At 45.4% G+C, this 20,368-nt stretch overlaps 2 protein-coding genes across 2 annotated transcripts in view; both read left to right on the top strand.

Annotated features, from left to right (window-relative positions):
• The window catches only part of CUBN (cubilin), a 263,719-nt gene extending 255,169 nt beyond the window's left edge, over positions 1-8,550 (top strand). The window contains exons 65-67 of the mRNA XM_065870957.1: positions 2,500-2,665; positions 4,356-4,591; positions 8,082-8,550. Coding sequence (XP_065727029.1) covers positions 2,500-2,665; positions 4,356-4,591; positions 8,082-8,189 — 510 coding nt within the window. The 3' untranslated portion in view covers positions 8,190-8,550. The remainder of the gene's footprint in view (positions 1-2,499; positions 2,666-4,355; positions 4,592-8,081) is intronic.
• A 5,103-nt stretch (positions 8,551-13,653) lies between these two features.
• The window catches only part of RSU1 (Ras suppressor protein 1), a 208,856-nt gene continuing 202,141 nt past the window's right edge, over positions 13,654-20,368 (top strand). The window contains exons 1-2 of the mRNA XM_065871300.1: positions 13,654-13,871; positions 14,116-14,227. Of these exons, the coding sequence (XP_065727372.1) occupies positions 14,119-14,227 (109 nt within the window). The 5' untranslated portion in view covers positions 13,654-13,871; positions 14,116-14,118. The remainder of the gene's footprint in view (positions 13,872-14,115; positions 14,228-20,368) is intronic.

Below are 20,368 nucleotides of genomic sequence, written 5' to 3'. Positions count from 1 at the left end.
TACATGCGAATCTTCCCGTAAGGTTTCCAAACAGCTTGTTTTCTCCTTTATGCCTGTTACAGAGTTTTGTTATCCTGGAAAGCTCCCCCTGTAAAATTCATCGAAGTCCTTTGTTAATGACTATTTGCGACCTCTAGAGCAGTAAGTACTCAGGAAGCTCATGCCTTTTCATGGGGGACATCAGCCACAGTAGGAGACTGGGGAGGACACAGATGTAACAGAGAGGAAACGAGGGAGAGACAGGAGTGTTTGCGTCAATCAGGTCATTAGACTCACACCTACGCACCTCACCCACCATGGAGTCCGAACAGTGACGTGGAGCGTAAAGCAGACACGAGGGGAGGGGTGGGCTACGGAAGCAGGGAGAATCATCCTGACAGCCCATAGTCACAGCGCAGCTACTCGTGGTTCGCCTCAAGCCTGAGTTGACCCTTATCGACTGGAGTTAACTATTTTTTTTTGCGGTACACGGGCCTCTCACTGTTGTGGCCTCTCCCGCTGCGGAGCACAGTCTCCGGATGCGCAGGCTCAGCGGCCATGGCTCACGGGCCCAGCCGCTCCGCGGCATGTGGGATCTTCCCGGACCGGGGCACGAACCCGTGTCCCCTGCATCGGCAGGCGGACTCCCAACCACTGCGCCACCAGGGAAGCCCGACTGAAGTTAACTTTGCCATTTGCCCCTGGATGCTGGGGAGCAACGGCTGACTCTCCAGCCCTGGGGGGTGACAACTGCCCTCCTGCGCCCTGCTGCCCCTCCTTATCTCATAGAAACGGCTCTGGAACTTCCTGTGCGATAAGCAAAGACAGGAAGCTGCGACTCAGGCCTGTAAAGCACTGCTGTGTCTGGTTTTCGGCGGGAAGATTCCGGCACGGCTTATTGCAGCCTCAGCGTTCCATTCATGTACACGGCGATGGGAACGGAAATTTCTCACTGAGGACTCTGACCGTATTATACCGCGTGAACACCAAGCTCTGGGCCCCATTTGGAATTTGCATTTGCCTTCACTTCCCCTTCCAGAGTCACCTGAAGTCCCAGAGATGCCCTCTCCTCTCCTTGTCCCATTCCTCCTGTGCAGAGAGAAAGGAAAAGGACAAGCCATTAGCACATCAGTGGGAATTAGTATCTCGCTTCTCCTCTCAGAGCATCAGCTTTCTAAAGAGGACCAGAGGAAAAAGACCCAAAGCCAAGACTGTAGTGGGGCAGGTGGGCATTCTTGACTACGGCAGCCCTCTCTGTCTGCTGACAGCTAACTGGCTGTTCCATCCATGGCAAGGCTACTTTGTGTAAACACTTAGCAGAATAACCCCAAAAGCACCAGAAAGGCATTTTCCTCTCCCACTGGCTACTCCATAGACCTAAAAGGAAACTCTCCAGGGAATTCCCCGGCGGTCCAATGGTTAGGACTCTGCACCTTCACTGCCAGGGCCTGGGTTTGATCCCCGATGAGGGAACTGAGATCCCACAAGCTGCGGGGCACGGCCGAAAAGAAAAGGGCTCTCTCCAGATCAACACAACCCAACAAGACGACCCACCACACCTCTGAAGACACTGGGTGACTTAAGACAACCGGCAAGTAACCACATGTTAAACTATGGGATTAAAAAGGGACTGGAGGGACTTCCAAGATCTTAAATATACGTATCAACATAGAGTCAGCCTCCATCCATGCGGAGCTGGTTCCAACCCTACACTGCTGGATCACGTGTCTGCACAAGAGTCCTCCTCCGAGTGGGGCTGTTCGGGAAAGTGCAGCAGGAGCCGGGCTTGAGGACAAACCGTGGCTGAATCCACAGTGCGCTCACCTGCATTCACACGCCAACACGTTTCCTGTGTTCACACATGTCTACTCCATGCAGTGAATTAAAAAAAAAAATCGATTCAGCTTCACAAAGTGTTTTTAAAGTAAATCCAAGAGTCAGAAATATTAAAGACTCTTTGAATTATGTCCTTTTCCCATGTAGAAATTCCTTTCGTTTTGAACTTTGTCATACTTTGGACGTTGTTTTTTCATGGCCCCTTTATAGCCAAGCAATTTTCAACGGGAGATGAAAACATAAGTGCAGTACGATGAAGAAAGTAGAACGGCGTTGACTGGAAACAAAGCAGATAATATTTTTCTCCCCCGACCCATCTTTTTAAAATTCACTTTAACTACCTTCTTCAAAGTGTCTCCCCAAGAAGAAAGATACAACCAATTTGTTATACACCAGTCAACTGGCTGGTTATAGAAACATGCTGTCGTGTTTTAGTTACTGGAGATTAACAGATATTTCTGAATCCAACTGTAAATGGTTTTTGATCTACAAATTGGTTTCTCTCCTTTGCAAGTGAAGGTGACTTCTGTGTGTATTAACCCTCCATTGAGTACATAAAAAGACAAAGTTTTCCCCAAAAAAGTGGTCATTCCAGTTGTCTCACGTCTTAACGTATAGTGATGATAAATCAGAGAAGAAGGTACGATAGGTCTAAGTGTAATCATTAATGACTCGTTTTTAAAGGTAAGAAATGGAAGCGAGAGCACTTCGCCATTGCTGGGCACGTTCTGTGGGACTCTGTTGCCGAATCCCATTTTCTCCCGAAGTCGTGAACTATACCTACGATTTAAGAGTGACAGTGCAACTTCCGGCCGTGGATATGAAATTATCTGGACCTCATCACCCTCTGGTAAGACCCTGGCGCTTTGTAAGGGAAGGTAATGCAGCTGAGAAAAACGTACAGCGTCTAATAGAAGAAGACAGTTAAAGTGACCTTTTCCCCAATCAGTGTACTTGATTATTTTCCATTAAAAATAGAGATTTTTTTTAACACTGAAAGTATAGCGATTTAAAAAATGCTACTTTTATTCATTGTTTCTCTATATTAAAGGATATATATTTACATATAAAGCACAAATAAGGTACAAAGATTTTTAAGTTCCTTTATAAATTCTGATTTTGTCATTATTTTTAACTTTTGGTTTGATCATCAAAGTAGTCCTCTGAGGATTTTTTTTTTTAAGTTTGCCAGAAAGCCAAGTTATGAACACATACTTGCGTACGTATAAACAGCTGTGTTCCTTGGAGGCCGCGTTTCATTTCTTGGCAGTCCTGGAGGTTAATGGCTTTTACAGAGTAGTAAGCACCTTCCTGCATTTTTGGTTGGCTGTTTACCAATAAGTGAAGGAAATTTGTCATGTCAATGCACTTAACTCAAGAGAGAAGGGATATCTTTATGAAATGTCCCCACAAATATCTAAAAACTTTCAAAATAAGAATGATAAAAAGGACTCATTTATTTTATTTTATTTATTTTTTTTTTGCGGTAGGCGGGCCTCTCACTGTTGTGGCCTCTCCCGTCACGGACGCGCAGGCTCAGTGGCCATGGCTCATGGGCCCAGCCGCTCCGCGGCATGTGGGATCTCCCCGGACCGGGGCACGAACCCGTGTCCCCTGCATCGGCAGGCGGACTCTCAACCACTGTGCCACCAGGGAAGCCCAGGACTCATTTTAAATGTACTAGAGGACTAGAAGAGGATTCTATTACGACAATTGTAGATAACGATTTCTTGGTACTGATGATCTCTATGCCCTAATTTTACAGACAAGGAGATAAAACACCAAACTGATGCGTTGCCTAAAACGCACGGCTAGATCGTGGCAGAGGCAGGACTAAACCTCCAGTGGTCAGAGACCCACCCCAGTGCTTCTCAGTTATGCTACGCAGTTTCTTCCTCTGCGTAGGATATCGGGATGCCCATGGCTGTCTGGTCTAAATAACGATAGCTTTCCTGTGCAAATGAACGCATCGAACAAATTAGCACCAATGCTTAAAGGGCTTCGGCTTGTTAAGCATATCAGTCTTGGAACTGTCAGTTATCAGCCTGGTAAAGTCACTTTGAGAATCATTACTGCCAGAACCTTAAATAACACACCTCTTTCTTTGGTTCTTCCCCGGAATTTCCCTTTGAATTTTACTTCACCCATATCCTCATCACCTCGCTCACTGCCTCTGGGGAGCGCCACACCGTCAAAAGCACCCGAGATCTACCTCACTCTCTCCTGAAGTTACTTTCCCAAGTCCTGGTTTTCCCGTTGTGCTCTCAACCCACTATTTTCAAAGCAAAGATCTGGAGGAAGCCCTTCCTAAGCCGTGAGAGGCGGGGAGGGATATTTGGTGGAGGTGGGAGCGGGGCAGGTAGTGAGGGGCTGGGGGTACAGCCCGCAGGAGGGACAGGAAAAGGGTTCCTGCCCCCGTTTTTCTTGCAGAGGGCCTTAGCACCTTGAGAGAACAACTGTCTCTTTGCCTTAAGTGCGCTAAAGCGCGCTGATTGCTTCTACTTGGTTGACTGAAGCTTCGCGCACCTGTTTCCTTGCAGACTGCGGCGGGACTCTTTACGGAGACAGCGGCGCGGTCACCAGCCCTGGCTATCCCGGCACTTACCCAAACAACACTCACTGCGAATGGACCATCATTGCTCCTGCGGGAAGGCCCGTCACCGTCAGCTTCTACTTTATCAGCATTGACGATCCCGGAGAATGCGTCCAGAACTATCTCCTGCTCTACGACGGCCCGGATGCTAACTCTCCATCGTCTGGACCGTATTGCGGCGCAGTGAGTAAAACAAACTTTTAAAAACTCCCAATTGTTATTTTTAAATAATGAAAGGAGCTTAAAAAGTCACCTTTAAAGGCAGACTCACGCAGTTAGAGAGTACACGGTACTTCTTCAAATTCAGGTTTCTGACTTTCCTTTTTATTTTGGGAGCACGAGTGCCACCTAGTGGGCATTGAGTTAAATTAATAGTAATAGTTAACCAAACTTGTGCATCAGAATCACCTATGCAGTTGTTTAGCATCACAGCCTTCCAGTCCCCACTCAACCTACAGAATCAAAATTTCTGGGGGAGTATCTGTGGCATGCTGTTTTTTGAAAGCTCCGTATGTGATTTCAATGCACCGCCCAGGTTTGACTATCCATGTTATTTCTGCATGAATAGAACTAGTGTTCCCTCCGCGTCTGCAGGGGATTGGTTCTGTTGACCCCCCACGGATACCAAATCCTCGATGCTCAACTCTCTTATGAAAACTGGCCTAGGGACTTCCCTGGTGGCGCAGTGGTTAAGAATCCGCCTGCCAGTGCAGGGGACCCGGGTTCGAGCCCTGGTCCGGGAAGATCCCACATGCCGCAGAGCAACAAAGCCCGTGCGCCACAACTGCTGAGGCTGCGCTCTTGAGCCCGCAAGCCACAAATACTGAGCCCACGTGCCACAACTACTGAAGCCTGCACGCCTAGAGTCCATGCTCCGCAGCAAGAGAAGCCACCACAGTGAGAAGCCCACGCACAGCGATGAAGAGTAGTCCCCACTCCCCGCAGCTAGAGAAAGCCCACGCGCAGCAACGAAGACCCAACGCAGCCAAAAATAAAAATAAGTAAATTAAAAAAACCAAAACCTGGCCTAGTGCGGTGAATTCAGTCAGTCCTCCATATCTGCGGGTTCCGTATTCGTGGGTTGTGTATCTGCTGGATTCTGTGGTTGGCTGAATCCGCGATGTGGAACCTACCCTTATGGAGGGCTGACTGTATAGAAACTTTGGATGCCCGGCTCCGTTTCGTTCACTTTTTGCTGAAAATTGTAGGAATTCTTTGAAGAAATGCACGGGGATATTAACAATTAGCCTGGGGACTAACAGTTTGTTTTTGTAAATCTCGACTTAATAGATCTTCCCTAAGCATCAAGTTAGAATTCTGATGTTGACTCAGTACTGCTTACATCTGCCCTCAGTGCCCTCCCATTTTTATGTGCAAGTAGATGTTTACAGAGCTTTCATGTAAGGGAAATGTGACTACTGATGAGAAGTTACCTGTTTCTTACCATTTTGCTCTTTACTCATTTGTGCTTTCTAATCAAACTGACAGAGAATTACATCTGCTGGAAGTCGAGGGAGTTTTTAGGGTATAACTTACAGTTCGTAAAATTGATAAATGTTATTTTCAGAAATATCAAAAAATAGACACATTTTTCTAAAACCCTGAGAATCCTCCCATATATTCTTCTAAACACTTTCTTTTGAATATGTTTGCCTATGCACAGGTACTTTATATTGTTTTGTGGTGTGTTTTTGTCCACTGACTGATACATCATTAACATCTTACCATACCATTAAACAAACTGGTATATCGTACTTAATCATTGGGTTGTTTTGTGTTCTGGGTGCAGCCTGATTTATTGAATGAAGCTCCTCTGGGTTATAGACAACCCTTCAATAAACTCTCTGGTAGCTCTGTCCTTATACACAGAGCTAATTTTGGGGGGAGGAATTTGCATCACCTGATCCGCAGATACTGTCTTGCAGTTGTTCACAGGGGCCCACAGAAAAGAGACCCCAGTAAATGCATCACATGCCAGATTTAGAAGCTGATTAAGTCTTAGACATTTAGTTGAAATTTGTAACAATTTCAAAAAGAGACATTTTCACAATACCATTACTTTATGTCTGTATGACTTTTTTTTTTTTTTTTTGGTTTTCAGTGACTTTCAAACATACAACCCCATTTGATACCCTGGACTTTGCAGATAAGAGAAACTGAGGCACTGATAGAACTTACTGCCATTGAAACCAATGTCACATAAATTCAAGTCTATAACTAGATATGTCAGTTTTTCTTAACTATTGGTGTTTACAATATTTTCTCAGTTTTAACTTTTATTTTATAAATGTAGACATAGTTCCGAGTGCAGTTGTTTTATTTTTTTAAAGATACCACTGACTTCTTTAGCATTTCCAGTCCAGTGAAGTCAGTTTATTTACAGAATGATGGTGGGAGCTACTCCTTAGATGTCGAATCATACGGTGATTTGAAGATGTTTTCTTTTATGATAATTGTCATTGTTCACGGGCATTGCTCTCAGTTACAGAATCCGAACATCTAGAAACATGAAGGAATGGCAGGAAAATTAGGAGAATCAAACGGGAGTTTAAAACTTCTGTTATCTGCTCGTACTGGATTGTCAGCATAGAATACCAAGTAGAAATTTGGGAGCGGGTTGAAATGGAAGGAAAGAGTGCATGTGCACAGGGACGTACGATATTGTGTGCCCCTTGACATCTCTCTTAGGAAAAAAATCCCTCTGCTACACTCACGTGAATAATTTGCTGTCTTGGAAATAAGTCTGTTTTTTGAGGACTCTTGGGTAGGACCAAGGCAGGGGACCTGAGCAGAACAGAGGAGCATGTCCCCAGACTGCAACCTTGACCCTGTGTGACGTGCTCTGTCTCCAGGACAATCCAACCTACTGTGCGTGTTACTGACTTATTTGCTTCCTGCTTTGCCTCCTCCCGTTAGGATGTAAGATTCGTGAGAACAGGGCTGTTGGCATGTTTGGTTTGTTTTTTATATTCCTAGTGCTAATAATAATACCCACAGCACGGAAATCTCTCCATCAATATTAAATGAATGATTTAGAAATGAGAGAAAACAGAGACCCATCTACCTCCCACCGCTTCTGCCCCCCCCACACACCCTGTTCCCCCCAAAGATATGAAAATCAACCCCAAAAGGAAAGTACAGATGTTAAGGGGGGAAAGTAGTGTATTTTACTCATATGCTTGTTTTAGTTGCAGATATAAGTTGTGTGTCCCTTCAGAAAAACGAAAATTTCAGTAAGAACTTGAATTGGAAATTGAATTTTTAGTGATGGTTTTATTGAGGCCTAATTCACATACCATAGAAATCATCTACTTAAAGGGTAAGATTCAAGAGCATTTAGTCAGTTCCCGGAGCTGGGTAGCTGCCGTCACCACAGTCGGCTTTAGAACCTTCTCGTTAGCCCAGGAGGAAACCCTGTGCCCACTTAGTCGCCCCCCATTTCTCCTCGTCACCTCCACCAGACCCAGCAACATTCTTTTGTAAAGTCTCTACATCAATTCTTAGCAAGGTTACTTGTAGAAATGTATGCAGGTTTACTGTCAACTCTAGAAGGCTCCTTTATGTCATACTTCTTTACTACACCTGACCTTCTGGAGAAACCTTCAAATCCGTGAAATATATAATTTGTTACTTCTCTCTCTCTCTTTTTCTTTTTTCTTTTTTTCAATTTTAGGACACTGACATAGCTCCCTTTGTGGCCTCGTCACATCGTGTCTTCATAACATTTCATGCGGAGTATACAGCCCGACCGTCAGCAATCCGGTTAACCTGGGCCAGCTAACCGCAGGAGGCCGGGTCTGCTCAGCACTTTGGTTTTTCTGCAGGGGCTGGACCCTCAGACCTCACGCTGGCCGGGATTCTACCATCCTGATACCTGTCCCCCCTGCCTGTGCCACTGAGAATAATCCGAACTTCTTTGTTTTTCATCAAAGCACATGTGGAATCAATATTTGTATACATTTTTTGCACGTAGAATGTAGCTTCTTTAATCTAATATTTTGAGCTGAAATTTTCTAGAATCCTTTAAAGGGGTGGAAATGATTATGGCATACGTGCTGTACATTTTCAAAAGCTAATAAAATAGAAGTACCGTTTTCACTGTGAATGTCAAATTGGGGATGATAAACATACTGAAATGTAAACAGTGATGCTGCATTATTTTTTTAAACTCATTAAAATTTGTCTTTCACTATGGGGTATGTGTAAAATTTCGAGTTGAATATTTCCATTTTAAAAAAGTATATGAGTTCTTCACTATAGGAACTCCGGAGCCAAGCTGCCTGCGTTTGAATTTTAGCCTTTCTAGTTAACTTCCTTAACTCTCTGTGCTGCAGTTTCCCTACGTACCACTGTTGTCTGTTCGCAGTTTAACAACACGAGATGCGAAGTTATACATAGTTAAGCAATGCTTTGACCATGTTTTCTGCTGCCTTTAACCAAGAGACGTTAGGTTAAATATGCAAAGTTAAATCTTACTAAGAACATGGGGCCCACTGAATGAAAGACGCTATCGAATGTGTAACTGCATCTTCCTGTACTACTCAAATGCCAGGGAAACGATCTCTGCACAGACTACAAGCCACATAAATGAGATATTCTCACCTTTGCTCTACCATGGATGGATGCATCAGCTTTATGGAGGACACTCTATTGGAAAGAACAGTGAACGCAATGAAGAGACCATCAAACCCAAGGGTCTTGACAAAGCTGGAACAATGGACTAAAGCCCTCAAGATGAAGTTTGATAGGAGTAGATATAAGACCTAGCTCTTTTATCTAAAAATGAATCACAAAGTTACAGAATATGGAGAAAGTTGAACAATAACCTATGAAATAGTTGTTTTATCTGAAAGCAAGAGTAACACATGCAGCTGTCAACCCGTAAGAGATGATTTGACCTGTGGTTGCATCATTAGAGTAACAGTGTCTACAAGAGTCCTTTTCAGAGAGACATGATTCCTAGGAGGCCCATGAGAATATCTGGAAAGTGTATCTACCAAGATGAAGACAGCACAGTCAATATTAGTATGTCATTTTTACACTAAAACCTGAAAACGGAAAATAAGAATATTTTCTCACATTCTGTAGGCCGTAAGTAGAATCTGAAAAGCCATGTTATAAAATGAATGGACTCGAGGTGGGGGTGAGGGGAGGTCTCACCTGGAAGCCAACGGAGCCCGGGAGTCGGGGAGCTGGGCTTCCACTCACCACGTGTTCTTTCTACCCCTCTCCTCTTCTGTCTGCCTGAAGAACTGGGCCTCGGCAGGAAGAACAGAGCACAGCCTGGCCAGCACCAGCTATGGTTAAGTTAGCCATTGCTGGCCAGAGCTGCTCTCATCTGACCTTCAGGGAACTGCCTGGGATAACTCAGCCAGAGGCCACCACAGGCCAGGAATCTCCCGGCACTTCAGACATTTGTGAAGAACGCCCCAGGGGGTGCATGGGGCCAATGACAGTTTGGGTCTAGGAGATGCCCGGGTTCTGGGTTCTGCTTGTCCTAATTTCCTATTAAATTTCAACTCCATTTAATTAATAGGAATTTGTTAAAAATCCACCCCACACTCCCCTAGGGAGTAGTAACATGGTTAATTTTATTAAGAGAAAGGAGAACTAACATCTATATAACATTTGCTCTCTGCCAGGCATCACTCGTGGAAGTGGGATACTCAGAGCCGCCACCTCCATGTTACAGTTGAGGAAAATGAGGCGCAGAAAAGCTTGTAAAACTTGAGTGACAGAATGTGATTTTAACCTCAGCAACCGCCAAAGAGAGTGCCTCCCTTCCTGCCAGAGGGATTAAGTGTGAACTTAGTAATATGACAGCCCAACTATCTCCGTAGATCTAGTGACATTATTAAAAAAGACTGTCACTGTTATATGACCTAGAAAAAAGGCTGATGCAATTCTTGTTATCTTAGTAAAAACTTAGAGATTAGACAGAGTCAAAAATACCGTTAATGGAAGAAGACGTTTAATTTATTGAGACCTCAAGTCACTCTATGGCTGTCAATTTAATGGGGAAGTTATTGGAAGAAAAATGATATACTTTTTGGATATTTAATGAGAAATTTGCTTTTCCAATTTTTTTTTTAAATTTCTGGTTTTTTTGGCCATGCCACTTGGTCAGCAGGATACTCCCCAACCAGGGATTGAACCCCGGCCACAACAGTGAAAGCCTGGAATCCTAACCACTAGGCCGCCAGGGAACTCCCTGCTTTTCACGTTTTAACTTGGTAACTTTATATGTTTCTTCATAAGTAGTTTTTTGGAGACAAAGGCATTTTTTAAATGAATGATTTATGTAATAATTTATGTGAATTTACCCACTGTTGTCGTAGTCTGGAGTGCTGATACACAGCAGGACCCTATGAGGCTCCTGGGCATGAAGGCCTTCCTGTGGCCCCCATTTCTTGATCACAGGAAATAGGCTTCATTCAGCCTCCAAGACCTTCCCTGAGCTCCGATGGGCAGGTTCAAACAGTTGCTAACTAGGGAAGGGAGGAAGAGTCAAAAGAAACAATAGTGCAGCCTTGGGGCAGGGTCCTGGTCTCCCCCTCCCCTCCCCCCAAGGGATGCACATCACAATATCTCTGGGCTGTTCGGCAGATACTGAAACCCCCTCCAGGTGGGAGAAGTTAACTGTGTGCTGCCCGCAAGCACGGAGATCCCAGACCGGTTGGAACCAGAAGGTTGATGATGCCGACTCCCACTTACCTCCGCACCAACCAATCAGAAGAATGCCCACGAGCTGACCACACCCTGTTTGAACCATTACTATAAAACTCCTCCATATCCGCTCCAGGTTGGACACACAGTTTTGAGGGCAGCAGCCCGCTGCAACCCCCTTTGCCTGGCACAGTATTAAAGCTATTCTTTTCTACTTCACCCGAAACTCTGTCTCCGAGAATTAATTCGGTGTCAGGGTACAGACGCAGGATTCGGCTTTAGTGCCTCTTGGGGACCAGGCATTTTCCATACTCTGTCTTTGCTTGGCCCCCTCTGGGCTCAAAGGCAGGGATAGTACGTGTTCTGCCAGAGAGAGGTATTGAAGCACATGCTGTGTGTAAGCATGGTGCACTTGGCCGTGACACTGCAGAGGGGATTTTAGCTCTGATGAATATTGACTTTTCCTTGCAGGAATGGCTACATAATTTGCAGGGCCCCTGGTTCAAAAATTATTAACCATTTCAAGCTGGTGATAGCAGAACAATAAACTAACCGTGGGGCCCATCTAAGGCTGGAGCTTTGTGTCACTGCGTACAGTTTGCATATCCAGGAAGCTGGTCCTGTTTCCAGGTTATAAAAATCTGGAACTTAGGGACACATTTCATTAAGAATTGTATGGCTAAAAGTGAAGAGAATGAAAGATTATAAGGGAGTGAAAACAAATTTCTGGAAAACCAGAAGTGACTGCAAGCATGGGAAGGCAGCCTTGTGATTATAAAACTGGGTTCTAACCTCTGTAGAAACTTAACAAACAGCCCAGGGAAACTTAATGCTGACCTAGGAGGGAAACAAATACACATCAACAACAGAGGAAGAAAGAAACCACACCAGCTATCTAGAAAAATCAGCTCAGACTTCATGCTTAAATACAAAAGGACAACCAGGCATCACCAGACAGAGGGAGAGTTACAGCAGCCTGAACGGGAAAGAACGAGATAAACTAACAAGAAAGGGACATGAGAAAACAACTTAGTAAACACGAGAGGTTTAAAAATTGTTATCCTCAGATAACAATATTTGAGAGGAGTGTGCATTCATGAAGCAAAAGCAGGGCGCTATTAAACAAGAAGGAGCTCTTAAGTATATTTCATTAATAGCCAAAATAATTTTTAAAAATTTAATAGAGCTTTGGAAGATAAAATAGAGAAAATCTCCCAGAACATGAAGTTAAAAAACAAAACAAAAAAAAAGGAAAGGAAATATATGAGGGAACAAAAATGCCCAGCTATTGAAAACCAGCCCAGGAGGCTGCCATCCAATAAGATTTCCAGAAAGGGTGATAAATCAGAGAAAATGGCAGGAAAGAAATTTCAAAGGATAAACAGAAAACAATTTCCAGAGAGGAAGAGAGAAAAGAATCGTCCTCTGAAAAGGACCCAATGAGCCCTAAACAGATTAAGTGAGAAAAGACCCCCCATCGGAGATATTATGGTGACATTTCAGAACTTGACGAATGATAAAAAGATCACAAATGCTTCCCAAGGGAAAACAATAGTTCCCTGCAAAGATGTGAGGAGACCAATATGTTTCTGGGCATCAATACTGAAAGCAGAAGTCAGTGGAACTATGCCATCGAGATTTAGGAGAAACTTCTGTTGAACCTAGAATTCCATGTCAGGCAAATTATCAAAGGTGCGGGCAGAATAAGGACATTTAAAAACATGCAACTACTCAAAATTTGTGCCTCCTATACATCCTTCTAGAGAAAGTTACTTGAGGGTAGTTACTCCAGCAAGATGCCTGCAAGAAATGTCTGTCTCAACCCAGGGACCAAATGAAAAGGAATTATAGATAACTTCTCAGCTGGAAGGACAGAACGAATCAGTCTAAGTTAGAGCAGTAAATTAGAAGGTTCCTAAAGTCTTCAAGAAGTCATCGGATTTCAAGCAGTAGCGAGTAATGAAAAGCTTAAAGGTTACAAGAAGAAAAGGAAAACAGAAATTCTAGTAAAAAGAACAATGAAAACTGTATAAGAAAATCATCATTCAATAGAGAGCTAACTAAGCTATATCACATCATAAGAACAGAGAAGTCACGTATTTATCTGGTATATTCCCCCTCCTGTGAGCCAGGGGTCCGTGACTGCGACCTGGGCGTCGGGGACACAGACCACCAAGGAGTTCTTGCTTTGAGAAGCTCACAACATAGCGGGAGGTACAACCTGTGGGGAAGGGACTCAGGGCAGCAACTTCCAGTAAGTGGAACCGCAATTAAAGAAGCAGCACACTGAGAGAAAATTTACTTGTAGTTTCCCCGGAACCCATCCTGGTGTACCATCAGCCCTTCGCAGGCGCTGCCCAAACTTCCCGGCTTCCGCCCACACCACTCTGGCTTCCACCTACAAACTGAGCCTGCGCCGAACTAGTGCGCACGCGCCGACTCCAGTCCAATCGGAATCCCCAACGGGAGGGAGCTAACCTCGGGTGGGGCGGAGTCCCGAGGCCGAACAGCAAACGTGATTGGTCGGCCCCGGGGCACGCATTCTTTTGTGGGCGAGGTCTCGCGCTAAGCCACGTCTAGTAAGCTGCTCTCCTAATTAGGGAACGGTCTGGCGCGGGCGGGGCGAGGAGCTCAGAGTGGCCCGGTGTACGCCTGCGCCGAGTGCCGGGACAGGGCGTGTTCCTCGTTCGGCTGCTCGTTTTGCACAGACCGAGTGGAGTGCGTCTCTCGCCGCCGGAGTGAGCCCTGCAGAAGCCTGTTGTTCCCACGCGCAGCCTGTTAGGTGCAGCCCTCCGCAGTGAGTATGTGTGTGGCGTTGCCCTTGTGTTTGCTTCTCTCTCCGCGGCGGGAACGGTGCTGGACCCTTCCCACTCCCTGTCCCGCCCTCCCCATCCCCCTCCCTGCCCCCGGACCCTGCTTGCGGGTGCCCACTTACCAAGGCCAGGCGAAAACTGGAGAGTGCCAGCCGGGGGTTTCCTCATTTCTCTCTCTGCAACCTCCTGGCCGTCGCCCACGTGCTGTGTTGTTGTCATTTGGTACAGGTCATGTCCAAGTCTCTTAAAAAGTTGGTGGAGGAGAGCCGGGAGAAGAACCAGCCGGAAGTGGACATGAGTGACCGGGGCATCTCCAACATGCTGGACGTCAACGGCTTGTGTAAGTTCTCCGGAGGGCCTTCCCCTCGGAGGAGCTGGACGGGTTTGTGAGTTTAAGAAGTAACTGCTGGTGCCGGTGCGAGACGTTGTAGTGGTTTACATCCCACCCGCTGCTTGGCTGCTTGTAAACAGCACTTGTCGAGGGCTCAGCTCCGAAAGCTTGCAGTCAGAGTTTGTTCTGTCCCAGCTGGAAAACGGACACGAGAGCCAGGTTAGGAATCCCCAGACCGTGGCTGCTGGACCTCATCAATTCTCCAGACTGATTGATGGCCTTCGGGTGGACTTAACCACACAGTTTACTAAAGAGCCACTTGGTGTCCTATTTATTTTAATTTTAATTTTGTATTTTTTTCACTTGGTGTTTTAATGGAAAATTAGTTCTGAATCATTTTTCCATTCTCTTAATATAGTCTCCTATGTAGCCTTGAACAAATGCCCCACGGAAATTACCTGATAAGTGTTTTTGCACCTGGAGCAAGTTAAACGTTTCTTGACTCATTACCTTTTTCTCATTACTCATTACCGTCAACCCTTTTTCTGGGTTTATTGTCCTCACTTAGTTCGGGCTTTTGTTACTTCCCCCCTCTGCTATTGTAATGTCTTTCTAACTTTCCCTCTTGCCTCCAGTTTTACTGCCCCTGTTGCTTTCCTGTAACATGCATCTTACTGCAACTGTCTCCTTTAAACCGGGGATTGCAAATTCAGACGTCTTCAGGGGCCAGGTGAGGATGGTCATGAATTCTGTAATAGGTATCTCATCTGAAGGGGGCAGCTGCTACACCTGCTGCTTAGATCCAAACAGTTGTCACCACTTGGGAATGTTGGCCCAGCGTTGCCAGATTTTTTTTTCTCTATGAAGCCAAGAATCCTGATTTTTATATAAAATTTTCTAATTTTTAGACATTGACAGTTAATTCCAACACATTAGAGGTGAAATCAAGCTCTTGTTCAGGTTGATTGTGGCTGAAGTTTGGACCTTCTGGTTGTCCATTACCAATGGTAATGCTCCATGTTCCTTGCGATGACCTGTTCCTTTCTGAATCTGACTACAGCCTACCTTAGTGCCTGTTCCTTCCATGCATCTGGCATCCCAACCATAATGAACTGATGGTCCTTTCTGAGCCAGGGCATTCCTTCTCGTCTTTGTGCCTTTAGAAGTATCGTTTCCTCCCTCTCCACCCGCTTCACCCCAGATCCTTTTACTTACCTGTCAAGAGTCAGCTCAGACGCCACAGCCTGTGTGAAGCCTTCTCAGTGAAGTTTGGACACACTTTGCTTCATGACCCTTTTTTTTTTTTTTGGTCGCACTGTGTGGGGCCTGTGGCATCTTAGTTCCCCGACCAGGGATCGAACCCGTGTCCCCTGCAGTGGAAGCTCGGAGTCTTAACCACTGGACCGCCAGGGAAGTCCCGCTTCGTGACGGTTGTTACACAGGATTGTGATGTGTTCTTAATCCAGACGTCTTTCTTCCCCAGTGGGAGGCCGAGGGGAACGAAAGCAGTGCAGTATTCCTGTGTGCCTTGTTTATTCTAGTGCCTGGAACACAGTAGGTGCTCCGAAATGTTTGACAGATGAAGGAAAGAATGATGGATTAGGCCTGCGAGCTGATGAGATCCAGACCAGGATGTGACACTGGAGAAGAAGGGGGGATGTCCAGGAGACCCTAAAAGATGACGGATTGCTTGTTAGGCCTGGAGAGAGCAGAGTCAAAGTTAGCGTGAATCTGTGGTTTGCGCCTGAGACAGAGATTGGGGTTGGTGCCATTGATACATCTCTGCAAAAGGCAAGGGGATGAAAAGCGGTACGTGATTTGCATTTGGTAATTCTTAGGAAGACACCTGCCGTTCAGTTTGGCTTTCCTGCGAATTAGCATTTCAGTCTCCTGGTCTGTGCTGGCCTCTCTCGGTAGTAGTGGCTTCTTGGTGGCAGCAGGTGTCTCAGGTGAGGGACTGGCAGTTGCAGATCTGGATGTGTCCCCGTACCGCCCCTGCCCTGCTGGGATCAAGATGGTCCCTGGGGGCACAGCTGTGTCAGAGGAAGGGGATGGGGGGAAGAGGATGGAAGCAGGAGGCCTGGCTCGGCTGTGCCCTTGGTCCCACGGGTTTCTGTCCCTCAGGGCTCTTTCTCATGGGCTTGAAAAAAGGTTGCTTTCACGAGAGGAACTTCGTACCCCTCAGCTTTGACGAGGATTCTCTGTGTAATATTTATAAGTAGGGAGAGCGGTGTAGCTATTTCAGTTCAGTTGCTTTATCTCTTTGAAGCCTTGGCTTTTAGTGAAGAAGAAAAGATAGCCACTTGCTTCCTGAAAAAGCTCTTTCCGGTGTAATATTAGGTGCCGGAAAAGCAAGGTCATTCTTAATGTTTTCCCAAAGAAGTCGCTTCAAGAAGAGCAAGAGTGCTTCTTGGGGAGTTTAGTGGAAGTGAATTTGGAAATCCCACCTCCGCAGGCCTCTGGAGTGTGGTAGACCCAGCGAAGGAGTGGCTGCTTTCTGCTAAAACTCCCCGACTTCTGGACTCTGAGGGTCCCAGAATGCCTTAAGAATCCCATCCTCCACTGGGGCTCATTTATCAGTAGTGTACGTAACGTTATGTGTTTTAATATATATTAAAGTATTTGGCATGATCGCCTTAGCTGTAGTATAAGGATTCCCACAGTCTTTTACTTATAAAATTTTAACTGTAATCCTCAGGTTTTATTTATTTATTTATTTATTTATTTATCTGTGGCCGTGTGGCTTGTGGGATCTTAGTTCCCCAACCAGGAGTGGAACCCGGGCCTCAGCAGTGAAAGCACTGGACTGCCAGGGAATTCCCTGAGGTTTTATGTGCTACTGTCAAGATGGAACCCAGGGAACAGCTTATTCGCATGGACAGAGAATGGTATTGTCTGAAGCCTTCCCTTCATGATCGTTACTTTGTTTAGTTTCTCCAACGATGAGAAAGAATTAAGCTTTGAAGCTAAGAGTGGTAGTTGTGTACCTATTCTAAGCATGGGAAACGGGCTTCACTTCTGCTTGGGAGAGTTGCGTCTTATAAACGTAGCCCTTTCATTCCTCTGAGACGGTAAGCTGCCTTTAAAAAATGCTTTCAGGAGCTGAGGTACCAAAAGCTTTCTGACGGGGAAAACTTCATAGGCTGGAGACAGACATCCAGCAGGTTCTAGAGTTTTCTGTCAGTCCAGCCAGGTCCTGGAGATGCTCAGATCCAACCCTGAGAGGCAAACGTAGTCCAGCGCTTACAAGTAGGACCTGGAGTTGAGTAGACCGGGTGTAGATTGTCCAGGTTTACTTATCGCTGTGTTAACTTTACAGAAGCTACGAAACCGTTCTGAGCCTCAAGTGCCTCGTTGTTAGATGGAAACCTAAGTACCCACTTGGGGGCATGGGTGTAGCGCCGAGTGCACTGCTTCCTGTCGAGGGCTTAGCACCGAGCCAGTACTAAGCGCACAGCGACTGTTAACTGCTCATATGAATGTCCAGAGAGCGCGTAAGCCTCATACGGAACCAGTCCCAATGCAGTCGATGGCCTGAACGGGGTATAGCCTGCTTAGTTGGACCGGGAAAGGCATCTGTGTGTGTTATGTGTTGACGTTTTCTGTGTGGCTTAACAGAACCTGGTGTGTCTGGCCCTTTTGCCTAGGGTTCCCATAGATTTCGATTGCTGTTTCTTTAAAATGATCGCTCATTTTATTTCTTTTCCTTCATTTTTTTTTTTTCCTGCACAGCATGTAATCTGCTGAAAGCTTCTGGGAGGAACGGTACCAATTTTGTACTTTTTATTAAAGAGATTTCACAGCAGAAGCTCTCTCTCCTGCAGCAGCTCTTCACCCAGATGATAAAGTTGCTCTTGAAGGGTCCTGTCATCAGCTTCCTGGGAGCAGAGACTCCCATCGGCAGCCAGAGAGACTTCTTTTCATTTCTTTTATTTATTTCTTTTATTTAAGTCTCTCTGACTTCTTAATCTCTTCACATTTACTGCGCTCTGGGTGTCAAACCTTTATCGGTTTTTTTTTGTTGTTGTTTTTCTTCAGGTTAGACTAATGTATCTCTCAGATAAATTTTATTTTATTATTATTTAAATTTTTATTTTATATTGGAGTATAGTTGATTAACAATGATGTGTTCGTTACAGATGTACCACAAAGTGATTCAGTTATACCCATACAAGTATCCATTCTTTTCCAGATTCTTTTCCCATTGAGGTTATTACAGAATATTTTAAAAGAGAAGAATCAGCTGCCTCTGAGGTAGTTGTCTTTCTAAAGGACCCTGCAAAAGAATCAACAGACGTAATCCCGGGTTGGTTATCTGGAGGGGCTGTTAATCCAGGAAGTGGTGAGGCCTGCTGGGAATTTTCATCATGATAGGACTTCTTTGGGGGAATGATAGAAGAGCTGGGAAGACCACGTCCCTTTCACTGTGATCTTTATTAAGACCTTTTCTTTTTTTGCTCTCCTGACTTGTGTGTTTAAGCCCACCTTTGTGTTTTTAAACATATTGGCCTGGAAGTCCTTACCCTTTCTCTCTCCAGCCACCCTCCTCCAAGCCTTGTGAATTAACGCTTGTTGAGGGAGGAGATGACTTTCTGTCCATGTGACTCCATTCACATGTGTCACCTCCTCTGGGAAGCTCCCCAGGACTAAATTTTAACCCACCATCCCCTCCAGCCTGGCTTAAACGTCTTTTCTGGGCTCTGCGTGTGCCCCTCTGTTATTTTTGTAGTTGGCGTTTGGGAAAAATTTATCGAAGAAGGTTGCTGTCCTTCTCAGTTAAGAATTCAGGTGCGCTGGGGTAGAAAGTATAGCACAGGAGAGAGGGGGCACACCCTCTGGCTTCATTGTAACTTCATCACCTCTTTGAAGGTCCTGTCTCCAAACACAGTGTCACTCTGAGGGCTTCAACCCAGGACTTGAGGGGGCCGCAGATCAGCCCATCACATCTGCATCAGAGATTCTGAATGGTACACACGTGAGTGCTTACATGGTGTTAAGTGCTTCTTGCGTCAGCCTTTGGTGCAGATAATAATCATCAGCGTTTTACAGATGAGCAAACAGAAGGTCGAGAAAGCCTCAGCATCACACGTTAGACACACCGACAGCTTTGTTCTGTAACCCTGTGCAGTGTGGTTTCCCCCCCCGGCTCAGGCCTTAAGGAGTGATGCTTTCCAGGGCTAAGCGGGGCTGGCGGGCCTCACCTCGTGCCAGTCAGTTTCAGACTTCTTTAAAAACACTGTGCTGGGGGCTTCCCTGGCGGTCCAGTGGTTAAGGCTCCACGCTTCCACCGCAGGGGGTGTGGGATCGATCTCTGGTCGGGGAACTAAGATCCCGCATGCCGTGCAGTGTGGCCAAAAAAAAAAAAAAATAAATAAAAATGTGGTATTGGTATAAAAACAGACATATAGACCAGTGGAATAGAATGGGGAGTCCAGAAATAAATGGTGGCATTAAAAAAACCCAAAAAAACAACACTGTGCTAGGCTAAGAAAATGCATCATTCTTCCAGTCGGCCAGCTTGGAAGCTTAGGTTTATCACATTGTTGCAGGGCTTTAACTGTCAAAGAAAACAGTAGAGGCAACTTGGTCTCTATCTGGTCAGAGTTAACTCTGAACCCTCCCCGTTTCCTTAGGCTTTTCTGAAAAACTATTAATTTTGACTGGGTTTAACGGCAGATGTGAGATTTTTTACACTGTACATTAATTCATTTTTTTCTATCTTCAAACTTAGAACATTAGCTTAAAACCCTCTGTGAAGTATGGTGCTGGAGAAGGTTCTCTTGGGGCAGTATTGGTTCATGTATCACAACAGAATAAACCAGAGTTGAGTGAAATGGTAACCGTAGTTGTAGTTTACCGGTACGTCATATAGAGCCTTTTCATTTAATACGTTTCTCTGTGTACCTGTTAACGATTCCTCCGGACTCAGAATAGTTCTTAAGGGTAAAGTGGGCCAAATGAAAGGCACACCTCAGACCAGGTAGTGAACTGGAGGGGGTCTTGGCCTCTTGGTTTTTCAGAGCACAGCACAGAGCAGAGATTGGTGACATGGTGTACACCCTCAGTGTACAAGTGGCAGTTCCGCAGATGTTTACGTACACAGCTGGTTTTTCAGAGCTGTAAATATTTCAGTCTTCAGGCCTTGTGAAA

The sequence above is a fragment of the Phocoena phocoena genome, chromosome 2 (genome assembly GCF_963924675.1).
Source record: "Phocoena phocoena chromosome 2, mPhoPho1.1, whole genome shotgun sequence".
In the NCBI taxonomy this organism is placed as follows: Eukaryota; Metazoa; Chordata; class Mammalia; order Artiodactyla; family Phocoenidae; genus Phocoena; species Phocoena phocoena.
Note: the sequence above shows the minus strand (reverse complement) of the source record. Positions and strands in the feature narration are given on the sequence as shown.